The 21,210-nt window shown below is 35.1% G+C and overlaps 2 protein-coding genes and 1 long non-coding RNA gene across 9 annotated transcripts; 1 reads left to right on the top strand and 2 right to left on the bottom strand.

The window, feature by feature from the left end:
• Positions 1 to 793: 793 nt before the first annotated feature.
• Positions 794 to 5,472, bottom strand: LOC113733389 (protein yippee-like At4g27740; the record flags this gene model as incomplete). Its single annotated transcript, XM_027259762.2, has 3 exons — positions 794 to 1,241; positions 2,120 to 2,230; positions 5,455 to 5,472. Coding segments are annotated over 3 exons (345 nt in total), but the record flags the coding sequence as incomplete, so codon positions are not given.
• LOC113729895 (RNA-binding protein 2) lies at positions 5,404 to 12,621 on the top strand. Of its 7 annotated transcripts, none has more exons than XM_072077993.1 (10): positions 5,404 to 5,826; positions 6,637 to 6,758; positions 6,874 to 7,159; positions 7,238 to 7,299; positions 7,378 to 7,459; positions 7,897 to 8,001; positions 8,155 to 8,221; positions 11,039 to 11,234; positions 11,531 to 11,639; positions 12,078 to 12,621. In XM_072077993.1, the coding sequence occupies exons 1-6, from the start codon at positions 5,577 to 5,579 to the stop codon at positions 7,989 to 7,991; spliced, it is 897 nt and encodes a 298-aa protein (XP_071934094.1). In that variant the 5' UTR covers positions 5,404 to 5,576; the 3' UTR covers positions 7,992 to 8,001; positions 8,155 to 8,221; positions 11,039 to 11,234; positions 11,531 to 11,639; positions 12,078 to 12,621. The 7 variants fall into 7 exon arrangements, with proteins under 7 accessions (XP_071934094.1, XP_071934093.1, XP_027110012.1 ...); XM_072077992.1 differs by having other exon boundaries at positions 11,986 to 12,621; XM_027254211.2 differs by having other exon boundaries at positions 11,323 to 11,639; positions 11,986 to 12,621.
• A 2,945-nt stretch (positions 12,622 to 15,566) lies between these two features.
• On the bottom strand, positions 15,567 to 16,255 carry LOC140037161 (uncharacterized). Its single transcript, XR_011841094.1, has 2 exons — positions 15,915 to 16,255; positions 15,567 to 15,833 (listed from the first exon to the last, which is right to left on the bottom strand). It is a non-coding gene; the product is annotated as an uncharacterized lncRNA (long non-coding RNA).
• Positions 16,256 to 21,210: the final 4,955 nt, after the last annotated feature.

Here is a 21,210-nt window from a genome sequence, read left to right as displayed (position 1 = left end):
AAAGTTGTTAGGTCTGATCCCACCATAAATGATTCCGAGGCACCTAAAATAGAAAACTGAAAAAAGTTTAAATAGTTACAAAATACCCAACTAACTTGCTTCCCAAAGGTCCACTAATTTGCTCCCCAGAGGTCCATTGATTTGCTGTTTTAATTTGATGTCTAATCACACTTTTTTGTAAATCGGGACATGAACTCTCTAAAACTCATTTAAATCTATTGCTCCCTCCGTCCCACTTTTGATAGTCCTGTTTTCCTTTTTCGTCTGTCCCAAATTGTAGTCCATTTTTCAATTGAAGAATGTAGTTGTATTTTAATTTTTCTAAAGTGCCCTTATTCAATGTAAGTTGTTGTTACTATAAACCTACCCTATTTAATGAGAGTTGATTCTTTTTTTACCATCAATTCAAGTTCCCGTAAAGTTGTACTCTATTTAATATGAGGGTATTTTAGGAAAATAGCAATCTAAATTTACTTTTCCAACAAAGTTAACTACTTTTTCTTAAACTGTGTGAAAAAAGAAACAGGACTATCAAAGTGGGACGGAGGGAGTATATTTATAACCATCAAAAGAAGAGATTTTTTCATAATACTCAAGCTTGATATGAGATACAAAAACAAACTCAGCAGAAGTTAATCTAACCAAATGGTGCTTCTGCTTATTTTCACTACTAACTGTTCCATTTTAACTGCTATTTCACTCCTTAAGTTCAACGAATTCTAGAATCTGCAACCAAATTAAAATCAGATGGCCTTCATTTGAGTTGAATTCATAAACCTTGGATTTGAAAGTACTCACAAACATAAAAATAGCATGCACAACTATAAATAGTAGCCACATTCTTGTATCCAATGTATTTGACCCCACACACTCTCACACACACACACTCAAGGAGAGGAGATTTAGCACAGCAGAGTCTTTCAAGACCACGACTTATCCTTTATCCACAGGTTCAGGGATTTGCCAGCATTAAAACGCAACGAGTTTACATGTGACACCACCCAACGCATTCGCTGCCTGCAATTTCAGTAGTATTCTTTCAAAATCTTTGCCTCCTCAATTACAAACCTCCCTTCCTTGTACTTCTCTCTGGCATCATAAGCTCGAATGTATTTCCATCCCAAAGACGCGAAACAGCTGCTGCAGTAGACGTCAGCAACCACAAAATATCCACTCAGGAACTGTCTTTCTTCCTTCTGCCCCAACACAATGTTCATTGCGTATGCTGCCCCAGATTTTGCCTAGCAATCAAACGTAACAATCTTGAAAACTGAAGCTGCAGAGGTTCCAAAGTCCAAACCAACAGATTCAACCGCATGTTAAATGGTTTGGCACTGAAACTATAAGTTTCAACTTCTATCAAATTCTCCTGCTGAATTTCTTTCCTTTCTCCCTATTGGGTTTTCTCGGGTCGTGGGATCTTACAGGGAAAAAAAAATGATGAAGCAATGACAACAGCAATGCTAACTACTTTAGGATTTAGACCAGAGAAGGAAATAACACAAGTACATTATTAGTAATATATTTTCTGCCATCGGGTTAATTACCATGCTTTTAATTTTTATTTTTTTTTATTTTTGGGGACAACTCTATTACCAAAAACCATCCAACTCCAAATTCCAATCCACTAGAAATTAAAAAGAAGAACATAATGGGGCAACAGTCTGTAATAGCAACTTGTGTCTGTGAATCATGATAACGGGTCCTCTTCCTTTGATTTGTATAGGAAAATTCTTGTAGCCTTAACTCATGAAACTCCTACGAATGTCCAGGAATTGTGCAACGAATGCCAAGTATATTCCTTATGCCAGACCTGCAACAAGTAGCATGCAAGCAGAAATGCTGCAAAGATTGCAATCAACCGCACATTTTGACAACACATTGCTTTATCTTAGCTAAGAGTCGTCAGGTGTTATCATATATATATATGTATATGTATATGTGTGTGTGTGCGTGCGCGTGCGCGCCCAAAAAGAGAGAGAGAGAGAGACTAGATGATGATGAAGAGCTAGAAAGTGTTTCTTCAGATGACGATATCAAGTACGGTAATTAAGAAAAAAACGACGTATAGAAAAGATGATTCAATTGCAGGTTTCAGAATGTATATATGTGTAGTCACCCGAAAATTCTTAGAGAGAAGATCATCGCGAAGAGCCACAGGTGTACAGCACTCTCTGCAGCAGCTGTAACGAAAAGGGATTACCCGTGACTGCGAGGCCTGCCATTTGACCTGCAATATTTACATCAAATTCAATTGGTAGAAGGAAACATACTGCTGCAATTTGATCCGGAAAAGTGCTAACCTACTTCTCTGCTGCTATTGTTTGATTAATTTGAATCACAAAAAAAAAAAAAAAAGAAGATTGATGCTCAGAAATCAGTTTGAAAACAAGGAGAAGACGCCATTATTTAATTATGCCCGTAGGAAGCGAAGCCAGTACATATAACAGACAACTAAACAGGGACAGGATTAGTTGATAGGATTGGAACAGAGGACTCTGAGAAAACGAAATTCCAAGGCGAGACTGATGAAGCGTGAAGAGTCCTATAATACTGCTATATGAAAAGATAGAGATCGGTGAAGCTACTCCAGTGCAATGTGATTAACAATAAGTTTTACGTTGAAAAGTGATGTTTAACTCAATTTTTGCACCCTCCAATGAACTGGAATTCCATCTCCACCAACTGTTTACTTACTTGCATACCATGGGCGAATGCACTTGCCACTCATATTTTTCACAACAATCGATTTTTGTATGCATTGGAGAAGGAGAATAGAAAGGAAATTCGGATAATTTTGTCCTCTCGTGTGTTTAGTATGTATGTATGTGGGTAGTTTTGTCAATTTATAAACTTAGGGGGCGTTTGGTAAGAGGGTATCGGATTCGGGGAATGGAATGAACCCCATAAATGGTGTTTGGTTCACTGGAATGGGAATTGAAATCTTGGAATGATTTCTAAAAATTTGGTGTTTCTCCATTCCCAAGTATTTTGGTGGGTTTTGTCCGATTCCCAAGTTTGATTCCAAGAAACAAATCCAATTACATATTATAATTATACAATGATATAATTAATATTTATATTTAATATATTTATTATATATTATAATATATACATATATATAATATATTATAATTATAATATTTATATATATTATATATATTATATATTATAATATATACATATATATAATATATTATAATTATAATATTAGTACATTATATAAATATATATTATAATCATAATATTAGTACATTATATAAATATATATTATAATTATAATATTAGTACATTATATAAATATATATTATAATTATAATATTAGTACATTATATAAATATATATTATAATTATTTAGTTAAATATAATTATATTCATATAATATATATTATAAATTTATTAATATTATATAATAATATATTTATAATATATATGTATATTTATAAATGCATATTATATGTGCACATGATTATAATATACACATGTATATAATATTAATAAATTATATAATTATAATTATAATTATATTTATTATTTTAAATACAATAATATATAATAATTACTATATCTAATATTAATATGCATTATACTTGTATAAAATATGAGTACAATTAATATTTATATATTATATAATTATAATTATGTATTTATTTTATAGCGTTTGTATAATTATAATTAATTATATATATAATATTTAATTTAATTAGTTACAAACTTATAATAATGATGTTATTGTATTATATAATTATATATTATAATTATTTAGTTAAATATAATTATACTTATATAATATATATTATAAATTTATTAATATTATATAATATTATATTTATAATATATATGTATATTTATAAATGTATATTACATGTGCATATAATTATAATATATACATGTATGTAATATTAATAAGTTATATAATTATAATAATTATTATTTTAAATATAATAATATACAATAATAACTATATTTAATATGTAATATATATTATATTTATATAAAATATTATTATAATTAATATTTGTATATATTATATAATTATATATTTATATATTTATATTATAACATTTGTATATTTATATTTAATTATATATATAATATTTAATTTAATTAGTTACAAACTTATAATAATAATATTATTATTTATATGTATTATATAATGTATATTAATTTATGTAATATAATTAATATTATCCATTATACTAATAATTATACATGTTTACTAATAGAAATTATTAATTGTTAGACTAAATTTACTAATACATTTATACTAATATATTTAATTAGTGAAGATTTCTTATATCCCATTTACAAAGAACCAATAACTATCATTTACGATGGAGTTTATAATATATTTTTTATATTCCATTCCGAAAGAGTCGACGAACCAAACATCAACTATAGTAATGATACACATTCTAGGTACTTGAACCAAACAAATATGTTGGAATGAATGACCTCATTCCAAACCCAAGATATCCGATTCCGAATCCGAATCCAATACCGATGTGCGAACCAAACGCCACCTTAGGTTCTGTTTGAATTGCAATTGTTTTTTATTTAAACGAGTACTTAACAAACAATTTCGTAGTAATTTAATGAATTTAAATTTTTAAATTTCAATTTTATTGGATGCACCCTAACATACATACATACTAATTCAAAGCAATTTCAATTTTCAAAATTTCAAGCTTTTAAATTTTGAAAAGCTTGTTAGTTGTACCTTAAAGGAAGTTTAATTCATCACTCGTGTGATCAGCCTTGGAGTGCAAATAATTTAATTTAATTTAATTTACGGAGTAAAATTCTAAATTTAAAACAGCAATGCCAATCGAGTAGGCCTGTCAACGGGTCGGGTCTAGACCCAGATCCGGACCGGATCCGTGAAATTATTGCGGGTATGGGTAGGGATTTAATTCCGTTTCCCGGATCCGGATCCGGATCCGTTTTGTCAAACAAAAACGGGTCGGATACGGAATATAGTATTCCGACCCGTATTAGACCCGGATCCGGATATAAATGAATTAATAATTTAAAAAATATATATTTATCAATATAATTTGATTAGGGTGATGTATTTTAATAAAGTTAATTTTGATTTCTTTTCTTATTTGATTTTTTCTTTGCATTAGTTAGAAATTAGTTTACAAATATATTTTTTTCTCATTTTTATTAGAAATTATAAAATTTGGTAAATTTGTTCGGGTAGACCCGGATCCGGATCCGGAACATAGAATAAAAGACCCGTCGGGTAAACGGGTCGGATCCGGATCCGGCATAGTAATTCGGGTCCGGGTCCGGAATAATGAATTCCGGCCCGGACCCGGCCCGTTGACAGCCCTACAATCGAGTGAGCAATACAATATAAACCAATTTTTTTTTTTTAAAAAAAAATGAGAGGATTATAGGATTAGGAAAAAAAGAAAAGAAAAGAAAAGAGATGGACAGACGGAGTACCTGAAAAAACACACCAAAAAAGTAGAAAAGGAAAACGAAGAAACCGAGAGGCTCTTTGTTGCTCCTGGATATAAATTCCACCGACTCAGATCACTGTCTTGGCTAGTAGCGAGAGATCAGAGATGGCTGGGCCTCACAGCAGTAGAGAGATGGCGGTGGCTCCCAACAATTACGATGTTTATGGAAAGAGGATCGCGGAGGAGGCTCCTTCGGAGACGGTAGTGGCTTACAACAAGTACAATGCTTCTGGAAATAGGATCGCAGAGGCTCCTTCGGAGACGGCAGTGGCTTACAACAAGTATAATGCTTCTGGAAAGGGGATTGCGGAGGCTCCTCCCGTGGCTGCCGCTAAACGTCGTCGAGCTGACTTTGGTACCAACTTTAATTCCCGTCTCTCGCTTTTTATCTCTGTGCTTTCAATTTCGCTTTCGTTGGTTTTCTACATTGCTAGAGAGCTAGGTTTAAAGTGACTATCGTTTCATTTTGGGGAGAAATAGCTCATCTGGATGCCTTGTTTACCTGGGGTCAGAATACCCCTAGCTTTTCACGCCCTTATATTTTCTGTATGTCGATTTGCTATTACAAACCTGACCTATGGGTTTTACGGAGATGTGCTTCTTCTTGGTGGGGGAGAGCTTTATTGGAGGTCTCGTTTATTTGTTGGTCTGGACAGATACCTATCTCTTTCTCTCTCACCCACACAGCTAGAAATTTATGCTTTTCTGGTGCTAAATTGCTCTTTGAAAGAACAAGAATGTTGTGGTACGTGTCTTTGTAAGGGTGCGGTGAAAAGCTTAGGATTTGGAAATGTGTGTTTGTTGGATGGTATGAAAAACCATACCATACCGCAGGAGAAATAAATACAAATTTGCGTGGTTTCTTAGATAATAATAGCGTTAAAATTGAAGCATAAGAAATGAGGTGACTGATATGACTCTGTTGCCCTTTTCTGTTTTTGGGTGTGGAAAGAAAAGGGCAAGAATGATGATAGCTATGATAGTGGTTCTCAAATTTTATTTGTTAGGTATGGTGATGGTGTATCTATTGTATATTTTAAATAGCCGAGATCATTTATTGTCCTTCTAATCCTGACTCGCATTTCCATTTCTTAAATCTATATCCATCATTTTGTCGGTTTGTGAATCGGGATAATATGGACTTCTATTTTCTGCCACGTCACAGATGACCCTAGCAGCCTTAGTTTCTCAAGTTTTTATGCTCGTGGGGATGGAAGAGGAGAAACCCGTGTAATTGTAGACACTGACCCCATTGGAGCATCCTACGATTTTTACCTCCAGTGCTCGGTAATCAGTTCTTATTAAAAATCTAGACTTGGGGTCTCAAATTAGTTACCCTTTTTCTTTTCTTTCTCTGTTTAGGGGTGTTGTGTATCTCTGACATACTATTGCAATTGAACAGAAAATGTCGCCTCATATTGGGGGAACATCTGCCCGGTCTGTGGATGGCGGATTTAAAGATCATCATGTTGATCTCAGTGTTACGGGATCCAATCCAGCTCAACTCAGTTTTATGGGATCCAATCCAGCTCAACTCAGTGTTATGGGATCCAATCCAGCAAGAAGAAAGGATAGCCAAAGCATGACTTTGCAGGGTGGAATACCAACAAATTCTGTTCCATCTGATGCTTCCAGGACATTGTTTGTGCTGGGTTTGCCTTCAGACTGTAGACGGCGGGAAGTTGCTCGTATCCTTCTGCGACATGCAAACTAGTGGTTTTACTCCTATAGTTCCTCTGTTGTTTCCTTTACTCCATTTTCTGCAGATCTGTTTCGCTGCTTTGAAGGCTATCAAGAATTGAGACTTATAAGGAAAGAGCCAAAATATGTAAGCCTTTGCTTGGATTTATGTTTGTGATTTATTACTTAATTTATTGGTAAAATCACCGCCTTGCAACTCGTGCAGCATGGTGGTGATCCATCAGTACTTTGTTTTGTGGATTTTGTTAGTCCCGCTCATGCAGCTGTTGTTAAGGATGCTTTGCAAGGTGAGATGATAATCACACTCTTATATAGCAATGGATGCTTTATTTGGTGGTTGTGAGGGTCGTCTTACTATCTTTGTTTTTCATGACATATATGAAAGAAGATGATTATGTATCATGTCAGTGATCGGGTTAGTGTGCTCTTTGTTAGAGGAATATTGCGACTTTTAAGTTACACCTCCGACGGCATAAAACCAGTTGCCGTCTAGAAAATGGATGGAATTTAGACAGGATTTTACATGCCTCTTGGTTGACCTCCAAATATGTACTCATGCTGGTTTTCCAAACTAGGTAGTGTAACATATGGGCGTTTTCATTGGAGAGCATTGAGTATATATGATGGGGTAATAGCTGGATTTTGAGATTTGTTGATGTCTATGAGCCTGTCAGTTGAACTAATTTTAGATATGAATTGTGAAGTAGTCAAATATTATTTGCAGGTTACAAATTTGATGAGCTTGATCCTCTTTCTGTCCGTTTGATATTGCAATTTGCTCGTCACCCGGCTGCAAGGTTGGCTGGTGGGTACCGTTGAAAATGATGAGGTATAAGGTGACAGGTGATCTGTTCTACACTCTCATATGTAGAAGTTTATGGCAACTGCAATCTGAGAACCACCGCAATGGTGACTAAAGTCTACTGAGTTTTGAATATCTTTGTATTATTTTGGTTTTCACAAAATGTTGCTTCTATTGTAGGCACTCAGATTGTGTAAGTTAGTACAGACTCCAGATGGGTGGTTTTCCTGGGTTCAGCTTGAATCGGGTGGGTTCTCATTTTTCAAGGGTTGGATGCTGGAGTTTAAATGGCCCTTAGCTTATGTTTTTCTTTATTTTCTGTCTCAGACTTTCACTAGACTCTGATGTTGTCATGTTTATTGGATGGCTAGTGTTTCTATCTGAGGATATTACCATAATTTCCATGTAGAGCTTAAAGAGTTGGTTACATATGAATCTTATGACACTCTTTTAAATTACTAACTTGATTTTCAGGTAATATTATGATATTTAGAGTGTAGTACTCTGCATATGGTACATGTTCTGTTCGCTATCCGTGTTTATACGATTTTTTTAGTTGTCGACAAGTTTATACGATTTTTTTTTGGGAGCTGGACTGGTGCTAAGCAGTCAGGAATAAGGGGGAAAAAAGAAAGAAAAAGACAAGGAAAAATGGATTGAAAAGCAATGATAAGCAAATCAAAGTGATAGTCACTTGAGCCAGGATTTAGTGACTTTAGTAGTGCTATTCTAATGGTGGGAAGTAGTCTCTGAGATTCTATTAAATCTTTTTAGTCATTGTCTGCACTGTTACATGTATAGATTATGTGTCAGAGCCGTTGTCCATATACTTGACAATGCTCCCTTTCGAATGTTTTAGAATGTCACATTTGCAGAAAGATTTCAAGGCTGGTAAGCAAATCAGGCTACAAGCTTACTCAAGCCATAAAATCTGTAATAGACCAACTAAAGTTTACCATATTAACGATGGCAGAACAACTAATGTTACCTAGTTAGTCCTGGCATGCCTTCTTCAGAGTTCTTCTGTTATACTTATTCCAAAATGACCATTTAATGCTAGGGGCTGCATCCAAAATTTATGCATATTAATTGGTGTTATTTTCTGCATCAAATGTCAAAGCACACATGCTGTTTGAGGCATAACAAACTGAGCTATGGAGAAGGGGATCCAAAATTTACTATAACATCGTAGTGCAGTAATACAGATTCCGTCTCTTTTCAGCTTAGATCGTAATTGGAGTAATAGCTGATCTTTTCAATCTTTTCTGCATGATGCTTCACTAAGCACAACTAGCCTATCTAAAGGCTGTAGTAAAAAATGGAATTTTGTTCGTTAGAAAATGTGCTACTAAGTAAATCACATTTACTGCACCTTCTAAGACTGCAGGATAAGATTTCGGTGAACATCTTACTTGCTAAAAGAGAAAAGCTAATAGTTTTTGTATCTCTTCAAGTTGTGGTCCTTTGTTATGGCTAAATATTAATTACCATATCAGGTGAAAAGATATGTAAGTTTTCTACTAATATTGAGAGCTTTTAGAGAAACAATTAAGGGAAACTGATTATTCTCCACTTGCCAACCTTGAACGCAACTGGGAAAATACGCAACTGGTAAATTTTCCCGTGACATTTGACACAACCCTGATTTCCGTGATACTTTCTAGAGGTCAATACATTCACCCTTCCCTCTACTTTTCTTCGTGCCATCTCCCCTTGGTAGGCCTTCAAATAATGTGTGACGAGTTATAGCTAGTTCCACTCTATAGGTATTGGTACTAAGATTGTTGCCTTCTTAGTCTTTTTTGCCTGTTTACGTTGTGGGTGGGAGAAGTAAATTTGATTTTTCATTATATGGTTGAAACTAGCATTCATGCAGAGCTTTGTTTTTTGGTCTTATTTAGTTACGTGTAGGTCCTGATAACACTCTCAGAGCTTTGTTATTTTGTCTTACTTAGTTACGTGTAGGTTCTGGTAACACTCTGTTCATTGTGGTGTGAAACTTTGTACTGCTAAATAGATTTGAACAATGGTAGTTCATAGTTGTCATCCTTCTCTCTCTGCAGCAATGATTCTTTTATCGTATCATCAATGAGCTGTCTCACTGCAATACTAGTTAAGCTTTACATTAATGATTTTCCAAATTTGCTAGCCACTTTTGGATGGCTTTTACTCTCTCCCCCTTTTTGATAAATTAATTAATTCATAATCACCTTTGTAATGATGACTCTAAACTGACTTATGCCATTTAAAAAGATACATTAGTCTTTACAGTCCCAAGGGACCCTGAGATTGACGATATGGTAGCCATTTTAGTTTTTGATACACGTAAGATTAGTCATTTTTCAAAAAGAGTAAGTGGACTTGCCTTTCTGTCTTTCTTTAAAATGAGAGTATAACCATTGGAATTAAAGGAAACAGACAGTAAGTGTGTAAAAGTGCTTTTTGGAAAGAGGTTACTAAAAACTGGAAACTTAGCTCATCTGAGGGCTTGAAGATTACTTTCAATTCCATCAATTTACTTATCAGTCTAAAAGTGCATCATAGATCCTAAAAGTAATAAAATAAGTAATTTATGAATATTAATTCTACAAATAAAGTAGAATAAATTGAAATGTGGCTTGAGACTTGTATGCATGTATCTGTTGGAATTTTTGTTTAATGGTTTTTCTAGAAAATTGCCTTGCACTACTCTTCTTAAATCAAAATTTTGCATCCAAGCTTCTGATCTTCGTTGTAAAGAATGGTTTTGAAAGCTGCATTAAGTAGGTGGAATAGCTAATGAGGATAGATAGCGAGCTTTAAGTCAAACCAAACTGTTGTTTAAAGAACAACCCCTAGATCTTAGTAAATCTCAAAAACCGTTTAGATTTTATGTCGAAAATGAGCTGCAAACTAAATTGATGATTGTTTGAACAGAAATGTGTGGGGATCACATTTATTGTCTATATCATAGTTTGAATCAATTGGTACCTGTCAAATATGTTATGTTAGAAGATATATGAGATTTGATAAATGCTAATGTTTTTTATATTGCGATGTCTAAATGAATTAAATACTTCTACAGAATGTAGTTCATGTAGAGCTTTGGTGGTCTGCCGGAGAAGGGCAAACTTTTTTAGCTTCCGAGATTCTCATGTCAGCTTTGCAGCTGTCGTTGGGATCAGGCATAGAAGATAAACCAAGAATCGGAAACTGAATATCCTTGAATGTTAGTTTTAATCATTTCCTCAGAAATACCGAAGCTGATTGGAGTGTGCAAGGTCAGGTCCAACATATATTTGTCATTTTCACTAAAAGAGTGCTCTCTTGTTAAGACTGCTAGTACGCTGATTGCTATCTGTATTGCAGGATGGAGATTATCGTCTTTACTTGCTGGGATAGCCTTATCGGCTTTTCTACCTAGGAAGTTTCTAGGGGCTCTTTTTTGGTGTCTTTGCTTTCTTATGATTTCAAGCTGCTTATATTCTGGCTGCTTCTATGCGTTATAAATAGATATTTAGCATCAGTAATCATGGCACCTCTAATGATAGTGCAACACGTGGCTTTCCTTTGGCAGGTGATGATGTGCTGTAAATTTCAGCGCTCTGTTACTTGCGTGGCTTACTTTTGGATCCATTCTAGTTATGCGTGTCTGACTTCTCTGATATGTTTGGCTGGAATGCAAGGTATGGTCCTTCCGCCTAAAGGGTTGTGATTCCAGTTCATGTAGCTATATTTCTAATGGGCGACTTCCTGTCAGTTGGATTATGTCTGTCTGTCGAGTCTACTTCTGTGTGACGGTTCTCACCTGTTCTTGGAGATATAGTAACGGTGATTGTGTGCCTAGGTTTTGGTTTGTTTTGAATAGGCACTACTGTTCTAAGGTATAGTGTGTCTGCCATAGTTTTTTTTTTCCCCCTTGCTTCAGTGTAATTTTTATCTACGAGGAAGAACTATCTTTTCAGGTGTCATTTATTAGAGCACTGCAATTACCACCCATCTTAATTCCTCTATATATTTTGCGTTTGATAGATGTGCTCTTGGCTTGCCAATTTTATGAGAAACTGCAGTTTTTAAGTTTTGACCGTGAAGTGACTCGTCCACGCGTTGTCTTTGGGTGCAAGATGCTTTCTGCGATTATCCTGGCTGTTGCGTCTCTTGCTTAAAATTGAGACGAGTTGCAGAGGGGAGAGGCTGATTAGAAATGGAGAAAGTTAATACATCGCTTTTGCTTTTGTGAAAGACGCGGGGGGGAGAAGAAGAAGAAGAAGAATGCGACAGAGGAAGAATAGAAGGCAGGTGGTGAGCGGAATTGTGATCGGTGGACTGGTTGTTGAATTGATCTGATTTGTGGTTTTAAAGTCCGAGAGTCGACGTGATTAATCACTGGTTGGGGTGGTTCCTACTTCCTACATATTATATGGGTGGAGCAGAGAAAATCCGGATTTTTTTGGGAGTTGAACCATTAGAATCTTCTAATTAAGATATAACATTAGAACGGTACTGGCTTCTCATTACAAACCGAAATCGCCATATGAGCATGCTAATTACGTGGCATTTCACAGAAGCAGTAACCATCCAAGTGCAATATTTGGGTGTCACTTTGGTGGTAAGTGTACTCTTGTAATAATATGAAACTGAAAATTGGACCGGCGTCCTTTTGACACACTCCTCCCCTTCCCCTGTCCAAACAGGTAACTCTCTCCCCCCTCCTACCTCAACGGTCTCTGACTAATGCTTATCGGCGTCGCATATATTTATTTTCAGAGGATTACTGCAACTTTACGCCAATCTGCAAAAAATGAAAATGTTAAAAGTGGAAGAGGAAAGAAGATATGTGCCTAATGGTGCAGGTTGGAATTAGATGCACAAAGAATTAGCAAGTGGTACAGGTTCAAATAATGAGTACTGAAATGCTTATCCATGCGACACGTGCACTAGATTATTAAGTAAGAAATTAAATGGTCAGTGGATTACAAACGATGTTTTTTTTTTTTATTATTTAAAAATAAATACAACGAGTGATATAAATACGATTGATATCACTTATTAATGCAGACACAAATGCACAGTAAGCAATCAGAGATGTTGAGATTTTTTTTTTTTTTTTTTACAAGCACGTACATGTCGTCACTGCTGCTAAATTATCTCAGGGGGGAACAGTCGAGTTTTTGAGCAAAGGGCAAAGTCATTTGTTTAAAGGCAATCTACTGGGCTTATCCGCTGCAGACATCATCATGTTTGTTAAGCTGCCTAAATGCGGAAGGGACAGGGCCTGCAAAGGGAAAATCTTGGAAATGCTGGATTAGCAAGGAAACTATTTTCCCATTCCTGCTGCGAGTCGGATGGGTAGGTATGCGTTGGAATTTTTTTGGACCAGGACTCCCAACTAACGAACAGAGAATGGAATTAGCAAAAGTCTTTTTGTTTTGGATAAATTTGTTGATGGGAAGAGTAGCAGTGACTAGCGAAGAAGTACGTCTCCACTCCAGTCCAGAGGAGAGAATCTTTGACTACTTACTTGGAAAGAGAGAGAGAGATGGAACTCTTCAGTTTCGAGCACTCGGTTCTAATTCTATCAAAGGGTTAATTCCACTTTGTCCCCCCAAACTTTGGACGATTATCCACTTAAGTCCCTAAACTTCAAAATGGAACACTTAAGTCCCTAAACTTATAAATACCTCCCACTTAAGTCCCTGAACTTATAAAATGGGACACTTATAACCCTAAACCCTTATAAAATGGGACACTTCGACCACCAACGACATTCAGGATTTGTTAACAATTTTCCTTAAGTGGAAGGTATTTATAAGTTTAGGGACTTAAGTGTCCCATTTTGAAGTTTAGGGACTTAAGTGGGTAATCGTCCAAAGTTTGGGGGGACAAAGTGGAATTAACCCTCTATCAAATCATAAATATAATATTGTTATACGATTTTGGTGACTGTATGCTGCTTGCTTTTGGCTCATAAGCATTCGTTTCGGAAATCAATAATCAAAATCTTGAAATACCAACGTAGAAGCTGGTTGCCTGTATCCATCCTCCAAATTATATACTATGACTCTTCAATTGATTGCCGCCTTTAAAGACCATCATATGTATAACGACCCTCCTTCCAGTTCCAGCAATTGCCGACCTTCTTCTGCACAATAAAATTATTATGTTTCTTGGTGTAAAAGACACGGTAGAGTAGTATACCTTGGAGAACATATGTATTTAAAGCTAAAGGACAATTAAGCGACCAACTTGTTTTACACATATTCTTATTGATGTCCTGTGCCTACTGCCTAGGGATGGTTTTGTTTAATTTCTATTAATTAATTACTCAGTAGTGATTCTGTCATGGAGATGGAGATGATGTATGTCTATGGGATTTGAAAATTACCTCTCCATACATTATAAGATCGAGGATAATCTAAAATTTAAAGGGGCAGGTGAATTTGAAAGTTTCAACGTCAAACAGCCTTTTTTTTTTTTTATTTCGCATTCTTGAAAATGACATGCTTTGCTGAGTTATATAGTAGTAGTAGTAGTATAACTTAAGCTGCTGGAAAATGACAATGGATATTTTATTCGTAGTACTACGTCCAAAAGTAAGTAATTCGGTATTACTGTTAATATGTACGTGCTTCCTTAATACTATTTTATATTATTATTGGGGTATTCCACACCTAATTAATTTCTGCAATTTCCTATTATCGTACGTGTCTTTGCAGTAAACGACAGAATTCTGCTTTTTCTTTTCCATCACACACGTGTCTACAGTAGCGAATCAAATTCCTACTTCCAATCTACGGAATGAATGGACGAGGGTTTCTGACAGCCCTGCTGCAAGAACTGAACAAAATAGAAGAATAAGCAAGTGCTGCGAGATCCATTAGGCAGGTTGTTGGGTTACTACTCCCTCTCTATGAATGTGAAAAAACATGGGAGACGTATATGGCTACCTACTTCTTTCAGTATTGGGAAGTACATTACATGCGTCTGATCGCGGAGACCCTAGTTTTTCTTTTTTCTGATATACATATCTTTTTTCTTAGCAAACAGAAGGGATGGGACTTAAAAGAAACACGAAGGAAGTAGGGGAATTTGAACTCCCGATCCCTTTAATTTATGGGATATTCTGTAACCTCAGCAGAGATCTTCTTGCCTTAATTTGCTTGTAATTAACTTGATTTGCTTGTATACTAAGCAATCGTTCCTCCGCCCTCCTTCCCGTAAACTTAGCAAAGACACAGCAGGCTACTGCTACTACTCAAGCCGTAGTTAGCTTGTCGCGGTAGATTTAAAGTCAAATAAAGGCTGGGAATGCACAAACAAAATATTAATCGTTTGTAAGGACTGCTGAAACTGCAAAACCTCGCTATCTTTTGGTCATGAGCACAAAACTTAGATGCGTGAAGAAAGTCTGTGCGTGGCTTTGGCGAGTACTCGATACATCGACCCGTAATTAATGTTACATCGACCGGTAGCATATATCATCATAATCATTCAAGCAGATAATATATGTTACGGGCCGGTGAAGTTGGATATTGGTATCTGTTTTTGGAGTTACTGAGGGAATAAATAAAGTAGAAAATAGCCCTTGGTAATTAAATTCTGACCCGTAAAAATGGTGCCCAAAAATGACCTAAACCCTGTTGAAATGATGGATGGATATAAATTATAATCGGTTATGTATGATGCAATATCAGTCATTTATCTAACTGTTCCAAATCGAAATACGCTCCAACAAAAGTTTGGTTACTGGAAATCAAGTCCCTGCGGAGAGAATTAGTGATGGCAAGATCAAGCAAAAGAAACCACAAAGTGAGGCGCGCACTTAATGGCTCGAAACGTTTTCTTGTTCTCTGCAGCACCGGCCGGAAACCTGCAAATTACTATACAGCAATATTGTTAGGATTTAAAAATGAAGAAGAAGAAGAAGAAGAAGAAAGGTGAAGGCTTTATAGATCACGTACTTCCAGATGGCCTTGATCAATGAGAAAGAATTTATAGACGGAACACGTTAATTATTGAACGGGGAAGCATACAAGAGTGATATTGGTTCGGCTCATCTTCAAGCTGTTCTGCTCTGCTCTACGACAGAATGTTATGAGCCGCAACCAGTATCACGCCATGTCTGCTTCTCCCTTAATTTGGCTCACTTTCTCCCCCTGCGGCAGAAAGAGTCTTTACTTCTTGAAGATGATCAAGAAGAGTGCTGCCTCGCCTCTTTTTATAATGCCAGACAGTGACCATTTGCCGTATATGCTCAACCACCTTCCTTAACTTTGATATGTCTGAAACAATTGTCCGGCAGTGAAATGGCTCCCACAGCCAAGGACTGACTATAAGAGATGAGAAAGCAATTCCTGCGCCTGGTCAATCAGTCGTCTATAGAGAACAAATTATCATTTCCCAGTCAATTAGGCTAAGAAATAACAAATTATCATGATACTAAGACTAAGAATCCACTAACGGTCCTTTCCAGTTTTTTTTTGTTTATAAAAAAAAAAAAAAAAAATCGAGCATAGTGGAGGATACTTTGAAAAATCGCACGTGATTTTTGTACGGATTTGTTGCCATGTCTTTGTCGTGTAACATTTTGTAGTACTATATTAATATTTCATGGTCAAATTAATTCATTCAGGAACAACAACATAGGCTAATCACTCTTTGACCGGAAACATGCGTGACCTAACAAATCGACGACACCTTTACCATTTCATCATCAACAATTTGCAATACTAGAAATTGGCAATAAGCGTTTTAACTCTTTTCATTGATTGATTACAGTGGTGATTCAGATCAAGACAGATTTGCGCAGAAAGCTAGCTAATTTCCACCCTTAATGGTGCAAAAAGCGAATCCAACTAATTGGGTTCCTACTTGAGACGCTAGCTAGCTAGGTACGTATTAGTACCATAGTTGTCAAAATCGCGATCCGGATCTTATGCAGAGTCGCAAATCATATTAATTTTTTGCAGGATCGCATAGAATCGTAGCAGGATCGTGCAGGATCGTAGGATCGTACGATCCTACAATTTTTTTGTAAATTTGTGAAATACGAAGCTCCATTTTGCCAATAAATGAAAATATTTGTGGTATATTTGTAATTTATCAAAGAATTGCAACATTTAATTGCAATTAAGAGCTTTTGGTAGGATCTTACGATTCTACGATCCGATCCTACGATCCGATCCTGTGAAACTAAAATCGATCCTACGTAGGATCCCGATTTTACAAACCTTGATTAGTACTAGCAAATGTGCAGGCAACTAACCTTCACGCCGCGAAGTTATATTTTGGTACTTTTGATTTTCAAAGGAAGTGGAGGGGTCTTCCTTTTTTGAGTTTTTTTTTTTTTTTTAATTGAGAAAAGAGAATACCTAATCTGAAAGCAGTGGGCACAAAAGTTTGTCTCAATGATGAACAAATTGTACATTTGTTAAATTCGGTGGTCATCGTCTGCTTCAATTTCAGCAAACCCTTTTTCCTTTTCTTTTTCGTCTGTAGACATATTTTACTACTAGTAGTATAGGAAACTAACCTTTCCAGGCCTCATAGGGTAGGCAATTGTAGCCTAGCTAGCTAGCGGTGGATACCTTGTCCGAGAGTTGATAGAATCTTTCCCCTTTTTTTTTCCCTTCTTGTTTTTTCTTTTAATATTTTTTGCATATAATATAATCTATCTTATTCTATAGGGATTAAAAAAATGTTCTGACACTTCTTTTGAATTTTTTTCAAAACATGTACGATTTGAATTCTTGATCTACAGTTCAAAAAGGGTTTTAGTCCTGATAGCAACGAGATTGGAGGCGTTGATGATCAAGTTCGTGGTTCGAGTAATGATCAAGTTATTGTTCCAGTTGGACCGATTACTAGAGCTCGTGTTAAGAAATTTAAAGAACAACTCAATACATTAGTTCATGTTGTTCGTGAATCAATTGAAGGTTCTAAAGTGGTTGAAAATCTTAATCAAGAAGAACAATCAATTGTTACATTGCTTCAAGTGGTCCAGCAAACTAGCTCTTAGATTCGTTGTTTAGTCATTTGTTTAGTAGTTGCTTAAGTAGGTTAAAATTGATGTAATTCGCCTAGTTTAGTCTTGAGGATAGACCGAATCATTTAGTTGCTACTTTGAGTCATTTTCATGTCATTTTTAGAGTCATTAAGCACGGCCAACCTAACAGTTTCCATTAGGCCCAAGAAAGTCAAGTTAGTTTCCTAGTTGGAGTTGGTTTCGTGTTTTGTAAATTCTATAAAAGAGTTAAAACGTTTTTCCAGAATAATTAATCGAATTTTCCAGCAAAAATTGAGAGATTCTCTCTTGATTTTTCGTGAGCTCCTTTTGAATACTTTAGAGGTTCTCTTGAGTGTTCAACTTTGGCTTATCAATTAAGAATCGCACTTGATTGTGGAGCCATTTTACTAAAACCTTGGTTCGTTAACTCGTTGGGTTGTGGGTTGAGATAATACCAAGAAGTTCACACCTCGGGGGTTAGATTGGGTTGTAGGTTTTCCGCTGCCAAACTTGAATATCACCATCACAATCCGGGCTTGTTAATCACGAGTTTCTTATGCAACGGAGATCGTATTAAGTTCTTTTTTGGTGATCATTGAGCCAAAACTCAGTGATTTCCTCTTGTTTTTTTCTAGTTTTGGGAATTCAAAGGCGCCTATAGCCTCTCATGCATTCATCATTCTTTATAGTGTTAATCGCACTAAATCCCATGCAGTTAATTAGGTATAAGTTGTACTTTGCCCCTTGATACTTTTTTATCGTCACTTTGCCCCATCATTATTTGTTGACCTTTACCGTTACTAAACATAAGCTTTATCCATTAGTGACTCTCATAGTCTTGTTTGTTAACCTTTGCCGCGAGGGGACGTCTCGAGCATCAGTTGCACTCCACTTTTGGACTTTTTAGTCCAAAGGGGTGTCGTTTAAGGGGTCTAATAGTAGGCATAAACAAAATGTGGGGTCCAAATGTTAATCAACATCAATAAATATTCTCATATGATAATTTCAGAAACCTTTCTTTAGATTTTTAACAATTTCACTTAATTCTCCTCAAGCTTAAATAATTACACTGACTTCTCCAAGAGCAATAAATTATATAATGTCCTTCACTTAATAAATAATCTATAGGGATATATAAAACCAAAAATAAAATTTTAAAAAATGAAACCCCGCCTCTATAATTCCCAACCAAAAACGTTATTCTCTCCAACTCTTAACGAATACCCAATTTCTTATTTATCTTCTCTTCTTACATTTTCACTTTATCTTTCCATAGCTCTACTCCAATCAACAATTGCCTTTCACTATAACCACTAATCTTCTCTATGGTTGTTGTCTACTATTGTTCCTCCTCTTTTTCTTAATCACTATACTACTAAATCCTATCACTTTTTAAGTTTAGAATCTATAGATATAGCAAGTTGAAATTGTCAAATTACAAGTTTAGATGAGGAGCAAATATCATTGTCAAGTTAGATGAAGAGAAAAAGCCTCGTAATTTTGAGAAATAGATCATCATATTCATAATTGAACAAGAAAGAGGAATAAGGGATAATATTAGAAACCTCCCTTGAGGTTTCTCTTAATATCACCTAGCATCCTAAGGTTTTAAAAATATCACTTACCTCCCTTATTTTTGTTATTTGTGTAACATTTTTTAAAAATCCTAAACTACGCTTTTACTTGCCAAATAAAAATATTTGTAAACTATTTTGTTCACTTCAAGAAAAGTATCACCTAAAAAGTAATTTCTTGTAGTACTACCACATCATAATACTATACCCCGTAAAAATATAAATTTTAAAAATAAAAAAAAAGATGTTTGAAAAGAAATATACTTGCACCAATTTAACTCTATATGTTCAAAATCAATTTCTTATAAATTTTATATATTTTTTCCAACACCTTCTCAACCGCTTGCCCAAACCATTAAATTGTACCAATAATTATAAAAATTAAGTCAAAATAAGCAAATAAATCATTTCCCACTTTATCACAATCACAAAAATAAAAGATAAACAAAATTCAATTTATTATAATTTATAAATAAAATATTGCATAGTCATCCAAAAAAGAGTAAGAGAGAATGATCGAGAAAAGAGAAAGAGAAGAAAGTGACTTTCATTTAGTTTTTTTTTTATTTTTAAACTCCATTTATTCGATATGTGAATTATGTGTCAAGTGAGGGTTAATATGGTCTTTTTACAATTACTGAGGGAGGTAAATGATATTTTTAAAACCTCAAAGGTGTCAAGTAATACTTGGAGAAACCTCAAGGGATGTTTCTGATATTATCATGAGGAACAAAGGTGGTTAATTTGCATTGTTTTGACTAAAATTTTTTGTTGTATTTGGATTTGTTTCCTTGCATTAGCAATTTTTAGTTGTGGTTTTGCAATGGAGGTGGAATTTGTTCTATGTTTCTATGATGATAATATTCTTGGAAATATAGGGACATTGCTTCAATATTGGTAATGGTGGTGTAAAGCTAGATTGTTTTATGTTTGAGAATTGTCAAGCCCTGGAGGTTATATTTGGATTGTGATTGAGTGTCAATGAAATTTTTTTTTGGGGCAAGCATTTGAGCACAGACGAGGCTTTAGGCAAGCGCTGAAACAAGTAATGATCAGCATTTCTTGGGCTGCCGGCATTGCTTGGATTAGCGATTACAGTTTGGAGTGTGCTTGGCTAGTTCTTACTACAGAATATTAGGTCTGTGTAGAGGTTGAAGAAGATGCACGATAAACTATTTTGTTCTTTTATTACGAAAGGGTATTCTGGAATTTTCGAGAGAAAATTTAAGTACTTAAATTTTCACACAAACAGTGAAAAGCAAAAGAGGTAGATGTAATTCTTAAACTTGAGAGAAGCTTCCCACACTTGCTAAAAACATCAATGAAGGTTAGTAAAATTATCCCATATTCTTTTGTTAAAGAAAAGTTACTCCATATATTCTTAACCTAATTTTCTTTTTTTTTTTTTTACGTCAGAGCAAGTATCTTCGCTGGTAGTAGAGGAAGTTGAACCAGGTTTTAAGGAAAAATAAATAAAAGGAAGAAAAAGGATAGCGTCATTAATTGCTGTTTTCTTGGGTCATTTTTTTTACGGGTTGGAATAAATACAAACACGTATTGGTTAGCACATGATTTACATATAAATTAGTATTAATTATTATTTAAATGCGGACCCGCATTTTATTACTCCTTGCAATAAAGCGCTTGCCACCTAATTAAACTTCACTTTTTCAATAA

The sequence above is a fragment of the Coffea arabica genome, chromosome 2e, assembly GCF_036785885.1.
Source record: "Coffea arabica cultivar ET-39 chromosome 2e, Coffea Arabica ET-39 HiFi, whole genome shotgun sequence".
Classification (NCBI taxonomy): Eukaryota; Viridiplantae; Streptophyta; class Magnoliopsida; order Gentianales; family Rubiaceae; genus Coffea; species Coffea arabica.
This window is presented reverse-complemented; position numbering and strand designations above follow the sequence as displayed.

Coding starts and splice junctions, on each gene's coding strand:
- LOC113729895 (XM_072077993.1), top strand. CDS start 5,577: ATGGCTGGGCCTCACAGCAGTAGAGAGATGGCGGTGGCTCCCAACAAT. Junction 6,759..6,873: donor ATTTTTACCTCCAGTGCTCG/GTAATCAGTTCT, acceptor GCAATTGAACAG/AAAATGTCGCCTCATATTGG. Junction 7,300..7,377: donor TAAGGAAAGAGCCAAAATAT/GTAAGCCTTTGC, acceptor CAACTCGTGCAG/CATGGTGGTGATCCATCAGT.